Raw genomic sequence first — 9614 nt, 5'->3', positions numbered from 1 at the left:
TGGCCGTATAGTGTCGCCGCCTGGACGTTGTTTACAGTGAGGAAATGGATGACAACACACGTGCGGCGGCTCTGGTTGAAGCTGAAACAAGAACAGTCCAGCACCCATCTGTTGTAGAGCGGTATTTTACTCCAAGATACAAACCTGGTACGCTCTGAAATGCAGCTTATACTTTACTTCGAGTCTGTAATTGAACAGATGCACAGATTTCTATGTCACTGGCACTGCATGGTCAACCAAAATGAGCTGCATTTTTTTCTTATTGAGTTCAAATTGAAGTTATCAGAGATCACAATGCAGTAGTTGTCAGTAACATTGTTATTAGTAATCTCATTGCGGCTTCGTGAAACATGTTAATTGAAAAGCTCATCGCTTTAAGCCCTGGTGCTGTTTCTTTTAGGATTTCTGATTATATGTACTGTATATCATTGACTAAGTCACCATTGAATTACTGGGTTATTCCTCTGTTTATTTGTATATTTCTGGTTTATTTAGATGTGAAGAAAGTTCCTGGAGAAGACCAGTGTGTTCTGGTACACTCAAATAGGTAAAGTTGTGCAAATTCTAAACAAATGGAATAGACATGTTTTCCTCCAATAATTACATGCTACATGTACATATAGGTGTGCAGATAGCCACAAATCTGGGTCTGAACAAAAAGTTGAGATTTTTAAAGTCATCTCATTTAGATCAAGAGATATCATTGTTCGAGGAACGCCATGTTGCCTATGTTCAATACATCATTTTCAAAAGTGAGTCACAACTTACCTTGATTTTCACCCCCATTACTATTGTCACAGACACTTTCTTGTTTAGTCTTAAAAGTATGCAGTGAAACTTGAACTCCTCCTGGAATTGAGAAGAATACAGAAAAGTTGGAGCTTTTTACAAGTATGGTATATATTGGAAACAAGAGGAGGCGTGTTCATCTGTTAAAGTGACTGTATTCAGCGAGAGTCCCTGCAGATTTGGACTGATATATGTAGACCAATAACTTCAGTGGGAATGAGGCCTAAATGATACCTTTAATGTCTTTACTGGGTGAAAACCACATGAAGGTTAAAGTGTTTAGTAACATAGAAAGTGAGCATGGATTCACATATAAATCACTTCTAATAGTTTCTTAATAATATATGACTCAAATAAAGTCAACATGCAAGGGATAACCCAAGTTAATCTCTTGGTCAGCCAGGAAATAAAATATGTGTTCAGATATATTTTTTTTTAGAAGTTTGAAATGACACCCATTTGTATTTCCGTAAGTTATGCTGTTTGAAAATTTTTCAGTGGCATTGGGTTGGGTTTAGTGGCAAATATTTGATTTCCTATGCAACTTTAAAGATATGACCATATTTATTCATGCTTAACAAGGACACAGTGGTAATGTTGTGATGTTTATTTTGTGTGCAGGATTTGTGTGGTGACGGTCGCCAGGTGTCACCCCATCCTGTCACAGCACAAGACAGTCTGCACAGTGAACTTCCAGGTGGACAAGAAGACAAATAGAATGGACAACAAGGTGACTGGGAAGGGGAAAAAGGTATGTATTACAAGTTTAAAAGTGGTACACATTACCACAGATAATGTAATTGTTTTCTGGATATATTTATTGGAAAAATGCTTTTTGGTTTGTCAAAGTCCATTTTATGAAAGTAATACACTCTGCATGTGCATCTTAAACAAAATATTCTTGCATTCTCCTATGTAAAAAATATGAAATTGATAATAAAAAGGAAATCAACATGCTCCAACAAATAATTCCATATATTCCATCTTCAGGGTGGTCAGTGGCTGACAGAATTGTCTGCTTTGTGTCATGTGACATGTTCTGACCAATCCACATACACCTTGTACAGCTGCATACGAGGACATCTGGTGGAGATAAATGAGAACCTGGTCAGAACTCCTAGCTTGCTGACACAGAAGGTAATACAACAAAACATTTTTTTTCTGGAAGAAGATGAACTCTTGGCCAAAAACACCTGTTTACACATTTCCTGTGAATTTGAACTCTCACATATGGTCCTGAAACTGTAATCTTATTGACCATGTTACCTGTTGTGCATGATTAAATTTTAGTGTGGATTGACTGTGCTGTTATATGCATTATTTATTATTGTATCAAAATTGACAAAATGACCTATTTTCTGCATCTTCATTTTTTGCTTTTTGTCTGTACATTTGACAGCTTTGAGGCTTTGTTTAACATTGTCTCCTTAAAGATGCATTCAAAATCAAGTCTTTGCCACAAAAATTTCCAGAAAAATGATATTTGAACAGATGTCTCTGGTTTCTTTTATGTCCTATAAATATTCCTCAGCAGTAAGTCTCGTTTGGATAAGTATGCAATAAATATATTGTGCATGCAGCTATACATCCAAATGTGGGAGTGAGAGTGATGATTATGTTATGTGACCGCAGTACTATGTCATTTATGGCACTTTTACGAATTGGAGGGATAAATAAATAGATTAATTTACAACCACAAATTTGAAGAAAGTGATGTTTTAAAGCTATTTTTGCAAGAATTAGGGTTTAATTTGGTTTATGACTTAGCACCTGGAATTTATTTTAGCAGTGTAAGAAACTGGTGGAAATGGTTTATATGTGTTACTGGAAATCCAAGCCTGTTTTATATGTAACTGAAATTATTAAAATCTTTAAGATAGTCTCCTTTGTCACTCAAATATTTCAGCAATTCATAAGGAAGCATTCACCAGCATTAGTTAATTGACTCATTGCTATAATGCATTAGACAAAAAAAAAATAGAACCCTATTTTCCTATTTAAAGATCCATCATATACTTAACAACAAGAGCTTTTATCATTATTGGAAGCTTTTTTAAAGGCACCTGTAAATGCATCCTCTGGAGGTAAACTTGTAACCTCACTTCATAGCCCCCCCCTCATACAAACACACAAACACAAATACATGTACATGTGTGGGCGCATGCACACACACACGTAATGGAGAGAGACACACATATGGTAATTTTTGGGATATGTGTCTTGGAATATTTTGGAATACATAACTGTAACTCCACAACCCCCGACACATTCATTAGTTTGTTATAAAATGTGTTTTAGGATATATAACCCCAAGCACTTGACATCACTTGAAAGTTTTTTTCATTTCTGTCTTAACTTTGGCAGAGCAACAGGTCACATGCACTTCTTATTCCAAGGCTATCCCGAGGCAGGGGGCCTTGCTTAGATCACAGCACTAGTGTAGCCTTGACATCCATTAGGAAATTACCTCTAGGGAGTTCAGTTTAATTTTAATAGACTCCGGTTGGCAGGAAAGCCATTACTGAATTATTGTGAATGAGGAACAGTATATCAGAGTGTGTATGTTACATAATGTTTGAGCAGGAAGTGGTGGAGAGAAGAATTTTCAGTAGTTCTGATGTTGTTAGACATTCCAAAGCTTGTGTTTGTTGGCACAGTAAAAGTGGGGAGGGGAATTCCACAGCCATATCACTGATATAATATGGTGGGGATGTTAGATTAAAGTAAGTTGCCAACAGCTGTTTTGCAAGATCTTAATTTCTTAGAAAATTCTGCTTCTTGTAGTTGGCAGCTTCAGGTCTTCATTTACATTCCAAAACAAAATGAGCATTGTAACATGCACTGGCATGTAGCCAGCTGTTTCAAAAGGAGGTATTTTTCTGAAAAAAGTGCAAATTTTTACTCCTTTGATTGACCCATATTAACTTGAGATATGGCATAGATCCTACATCAAAGTTTAATGCAGAGCAGACCTTTCTAAGCCAAAAGGCTCAGTCTTTCTCACTCCCCCCCCTCCCCCCATTTCCAGTTATAGCTCTGAAACCACATTATAGTATGAATAGTGGGAAAGGTGCCAAAGTTTGGTAATTTTGGAGCATGCCACGTTTGTTGTTTTCATTTCAAACATTTTAACGCGTCTTCAGGTACACATGACATGTGTTGACAGATTTTCTGTATAGTGCTCAATTATATATAAACTATCAAAAATAAAAAAGAGTAGAGAGTACATGTTAGTTTTTATATAATATACTTGCATCAATTTAAGTTCATTCTCTATTTTCACAATCTAGACCACCTGTACCTAGTCTATACACTGTACCTGTTAACAATGAAAATAGGCTGGTAGCCTGGTGGTCTGTTATAGATAAAAGATGCTAAAGGGAGTTAAGCACTGTGTCCAATGGTCCAGTAGAACCACAAGTAATGCACTGACAGAATTATCAACATGGTGTACTGGTAGATGGTACATACATGTACAAGTAGATTGATCCTTACTAGTACTCTGCCAGCCTCTCACTGAATGCATTGACCTACATGTACCTTCTAAAGTGAAATGCTTTTTTTACAATGCACTAAATATATCTCCAAAACTAACTCATATTAACTCTTGAACTCGAATAGTTCCTTTATTGTGAATCCAAGGGTACCCTTGAATTTGACCTTTGACCTATATTCTAGGTGAAATATTTCCAGTAATCTATAGGCTTGTTTGATGGTTAATTTTGGTATTGTTTTTATATGCAGACATGCTGTACAATGTAGTAGCAGATTCTTTTATTGTGAATGTGGAAGATAGCTGCTGTCCATATGTATGTTCAACAAAACCATTTTTGTAAAGTTCTCTGGGGATACAAATTGCAACGTTTATGATGGCCACACCCCCTGTGTGATCACTGACAACAACATTGGACTATAGAACATACTGTACATGGGTTCCTTACATTGCAATACCCTTGGTAGGCAATCCTGGTGCAGAAGCACAAAGAAATCACTTCACTTCTAATGGTCAGTATTTGAGTGCCTGTAATCTCACCTGCCTTCTCTGAATTCTTGTATCATATATAAATGTCCAAGTGTCTAACATTGTCTTTTATCTTCCAGCCTGATACAGATGGTTACATCGCCATAGTGTTGCCGAGACTGCATGAATTTCAAGACCAAGTTGGGAGATTGTTAACTTTAGAGCAGTACCAACATGTCCTCAAACAGAGACAGTCTCAACAACAGAGGCTAGACACACAGGGCACAAATAAACAACAGCAGTCAGAAACTGTGGTGCAGAAATCTTCCGCAGCAGCCATGAGGCCAGCAGACAGTGGTTCCAGTAAATGTGCAACTGCTGAAAGTCAACAAGTTGGTTGACTGGTAGCTTCATGTACATGTACTGTACATGTATACGGTGCAAAAATCTTTTTATGTTCTTCAATAATCTGACTTTAGTATCAGGAAGGATTGTGAATGAACATAGCTGTTGTTGTCTGACACATTTGTTCACCTCATAAGTGCCAAACTTCTTTTGTTTTACTTTATTTATAATTAAGTTTTTTTGACAAAAAGAGGGGCTGCATTTGAAAATCACCATGATCAGATTATTGTACCACCAGCGTTAGCGCTGGCGGTACACATGGTTTTAGTCCTGTCCGGATCGTTCCGCCAGCTCCCCCGGCTCCGCCGGATGGCTACCATTACCACTTCTCCTCCTAGACGGTAAGGGCCTCCGTACCCATCTCTTGGATTTAGGTCACCTATAATCTCAACTCGTTCCACGTAAAATTTGGGCTTTGTCGGTATTGGGGTCTAGGTGTGGCACTCATTGCAATGCACCCTTGTCTAAAAATGGCAAAATTAAATGCTAATCTACCCTACGGAAGGAATTATGGGAAAAATTTCTACAGACGGCTTTCCAAAAGTCATATGTGTAGATTTCAAATATGCCCTTGGATTTGACCTTTGACCTTTATTTATTTCAAGGTCAAATGGGCCAAAATTTTCAAAAAAATGAAATTTTTTTAGGAAAAAAATTTTTTTTGCCCTGTTATTCAGACACCACACAGACTTAACCAATAATATTATTGGAAAGTGTTACCCTTCAGGTCATCTTTCATCTCCGTGAATTTGGGGTCAATCGGTGCATTTTCACGGGAGAAGCGGCCATAAGATACCGAAACTGAAAACTGTCTCTAATTCGGGAACCATTAATGCTATAGAGACCCATTCTTTTTTGCATTTTGTAGAGCATGTAAAGCCCAACACTGATGTGGTCTCCGTTTTTTTTGTATTCCATACGGTTTACAAGTTACGTGGTATCAAAAAGTACATATTGGTGGTGAAAGCAAAATGTGCAGTAAGGTAATGGATAATAAATTTTGAACTCCGGAAATATAAAACATAAGGCTTGGCGAGGCAGACAACTTGTGGTCAAAATGACATTATTTCATCAAATTTGAACATCTGGAACTTCAGAGCACCTCCCATTTCAAGAATTTGGACCAAAATGACCATTTCTTTATTTTAATTAATTTTTTCTGTACGAAATTTATGGCACATTATTGTAACTCCAAAATTATAACATTTAGTCCCTTATATCTCCAAAACTGGCAGAGATAGGTCCATAGTTACTATTGAACTTGAATAGGAAGTCATATACTGGCAATCTAAATGTGACCGTGAAATTGACCTTTGACCTACTTTACACCATCAACTAAACTTTGCAACTTTTTAATGCTTTTATTTTCAAAACTGGCAGAGTTACGCCCATAGTTACTATTAAATTTGAATAGAAAGTCATACGAGGCACTTTACTGTGACCTTAAAATTGACCTTTGACTTTTAACCATGAACTGAACTTTGCAAAATTTGTTCCTTTTTATCTCCAAAACTAGCAGAGATAGGTCCATAGTTACTATTTAACTTGAATAGGAAGCCATATACTGACAATCTAAATATGACCTTGAAATTGACCTTTGACCCACTTTTCATCATGAATTGTACTTTGCAAATTTTGTTCCCTTTTATCTCCAAAACTAGCAGAGATAGATCCATAGTTACTATTGAACTTGAATAGGAAATCATTAAAGTCAATTTACTGTGACCTTAAAATTGACCTTTGACCTACTTTTTACCATGAATTGAACTTTGCAAATTTTGTTCCCTTTTATCTCCAAAACTGGCAAAAATACGCCTATAGTAACTACTGAACTTAAATAGAAGTCATTAGAGGCAATCTAAGTGTGACCTTGAAATTGACCTTTGACCTACTTTTCATCATGAATTGAAGTTTACAAATTTTGGTTCCCTTTTATCTCCAAAACTGGCAGAGATAGGTCCATAGTTACTATTGAACTTGAATAGGAAGTCATATACTGGCAAACTAATTGTGACCTTGAAATTGACCTTTGACCTACTTTACACCATAAACTGAACTTTGCAACTTTTTAATGCTTTTATTTTAACTTTGCAAATTTTGGTTCCCTTTTATTTCCAAAACTGACAAGATACGCCCATAGTTACTATTGAATTTGAATAGGAAGTCATATACTGGCAATCTAAGTGTGACCTTGAAATTTACGTTTGACCTACTTTTTATCATGAATTGAAGTTTACAAATTTTGGTTCCCTTTTATCTCCAAAACTGGCAGAGATAGGTCCATAGTTGCTATTGAACTTGAATAGGAAGTCATATACTGGAAATTTACTGTGACCTTGAAATTGACCTTTGACCTACCTTACTATGAACTGAACTTTGATTGTACCATTTTTAGTTATATATATATATATTTTTTTTTGTATATTTTGAGAATTCTTGTTGATTGCATTTTTTACAGCTTGTCAAGCACAAGACTGGTGGTGGTGTCCCTTTTTTGTGTGTGTGGGGGTCTGTACGATCGCGCTTACTCCAGCTGGTGGTACAATATTCGGAGGCGATATCGTCTCTCTGATCCTCTAGTTTTGATGAAATTTATTGGACATTTTGCATTCTTTACCATGGTATACTAGGCTAAGTAAGGGGTGGTAACATGTTGCAATTCAATCAAAACTGTGTATTATATGACTTTTGATTACTGGAATTCACATTTTCTCATTTTGTGATTTCCTTGAATGTTTGTTTCTCTAATAATCAATGTACCTTCCTTCTCACCACCCCTTTTTTAAACAGAGACATTGTTACAGTATTTGTCTCTTTACTAAAGAGCTTTGTTTGGTTTAAATAAAAGGTTCTTTTGGAGATCAGAATAATTGCCTGATATCTTACAGAAATTATTGATGTAAAGTTAAAAAGCAGGTTCTTTTCCACAATTAGCAAAATCAGATTATTTAACTGTAAAAAACATTATTGCAATGTTTATTTTTTATTTATTTATTTATTTATTTTTTTTTTGATTGGTGTTTTTTTATTAACAGCTTTGCTGTCTAACAAGTTTAATAATTCCCTGTAAAAGTATCAAAAGATACTTTAAAACTGTCATAATTACTTACATAAAAAGGCACTTAATTCCACAATTTTTGGTCACAAACAATAAAAGCTTTCTAATTCACATTGGCTAAGTATAAAAAGAAATTATAAAATTCTTTTATAGTTCACCTTTTTGGTTCAGTTTGATTAATTATTCCTTTATTTTCTTTAAAAATTTTAAAACAATGCAAGATACTTCTTAAATTCTTTGTCGTATTGAATCCCATGTTTCTTTCTTTTAAAACGAGCAAAATGTCCAAAATTTTAAAATCTTTTTAACTAATATAACAGCTGAGCTTTGAATAAGTTGGACTTTTTAAAATTTACTGTCACTCGATCCAAAAATAATACAATTACTGTACAATTACTATACATAGAATATGGAAGATGAGTTATATTGGTACTGTTGCTGTAGTGTGTTGATCAGAAAACCAGAAAAGAATAATTAGTAATGATGAAATATTTCGCTTCTTTCACCATCACCAAGATGTGGCCTGTTTGGTCCTGGTTTATACTAGGTGGGCTAACACGGGTACACAAATAGATCATGTTGTTCTAATGTTAGATTAGCTTCAATTGGGTACACTAATGGGTCATGGTGTGATGTTAGGTTGACTTCAATTGGGTACACTAACGGGTCATGGTGTGATGTTAGGTTGACTTCAATTGGGTACACTAATGGGCCATGGTGTAATGTTAGGTTGACTTCAATTGGGTACACTAACGGGCCATGGTGTAATGTTAGGTTGGTTCCAATGGACCACGCTTAGTGGACCCAATGAAAATAAAGTCCTGATACCTCATGAAAAAAGAAAGTTGATTGTACAACATACATTGGGGGGGGGGGGGGGGGCACTTTTTCCTACTCGCAAATCATTCCCGTTTAATTTATTCCTTGTTTAATTTAAGGATGCTGAAAACATTTGCCAATTACTCCCTATGTACTGTCTGACGTACATTCTTTTGGATAACCAATAAATGTTCAGTGTTCATCGACCAAATTAATTAACTTTTAGACACGTCAGCTAACGGATGATGTAATAAGTACGATTTTGAGGTAAAAACGGAAAAATGGTTTTCCCAAATTTTTCGTCCCACGCCAATCTAATGACACCATCCAGTACTCCAAAACCCTGCCAGCGATTTTTCTCAATAGCCTTAGTTCAGATTTTATAGTTGACAAAGCAAAATAATGCCTTTGTTTAATGAAGATCTGTAATAAGGGGCTCATAAATGCATAACAAAAACATTTAACATACACTTGTGGTCAATTTTCGTGATAAAATCTGGTTCAGGGATGAAGTTACGCCTTATACCTATTGCTATCTCTCTTCAAAATAGAAAGGTGTAAAATTGATGATAAAAGCTTAGG

At 35.7% G+C, this 9614-nt stretch overlaps 1 protein-coding gene across 1 annotated transcript; it reads left to right on the top strand.

Moving 5' to 3' along the window:
• On the top strand, positions 1–8014 carry LOC106155327 (protein Abitram). The gene is made up of 5 exons (XM_013530113.2): positions 1–147; positions 496–547; positions 1411–1540; positions 1780–1926; positions 4891–8014. Exons 1-5 carry the CDS (start codon positions 45–47, stop codon positions 5149–5151), a joined length of 693 nt encoding a protein of 230 aa, XP_013385567.2. The 5' UTR covers positions 1–44; the 3' UTR covers positions 5152–8014.
• Positions 8015–9614: the final 1600 nt, after the last annotated feature.

Source organism: Lingula anatina, chromosome 5 (genome assembly GCF_051362555.1).
Source record: "Lingula anatina isolate TDL-2025a chromosome 5, LinAna3.0, whole genome shotgun sequence".
Lineage (NCBI taxonomy): Eukaryota > Metazoa > Brachiopoda > Lingulata > Lingulida > Lingulidae > Lingula > Lingula anatina.
The sequence above is the reverse complement of the archived record's forward strand: the minus strand, read 5'-3'. Positions and strand labels throughout refer to the sequence as shown.

Coding starts and splice junctions, on each gene's coding strand:
- LOC106155327 (XM_013530113.2), top strand. CDS start 45: ATGGATGACAACACACGTGCGGCGGCTCTGGTTGAAGCTGAAACAAGA. Junction 148..495: donor TACTCCAAGATACAAACCTG/GTACGCTCTGAA, acceptor TGGTTTATTTAG/ATGTGAAGAAAGTTCCTGGA. Junction 1,541..1,779: donor TGACTGGGAAGGGGAAAAAG/GTATGTATTACA, acceptor TTCCATCTTCAG/GGTGGTCAGTGGCTGACAGA.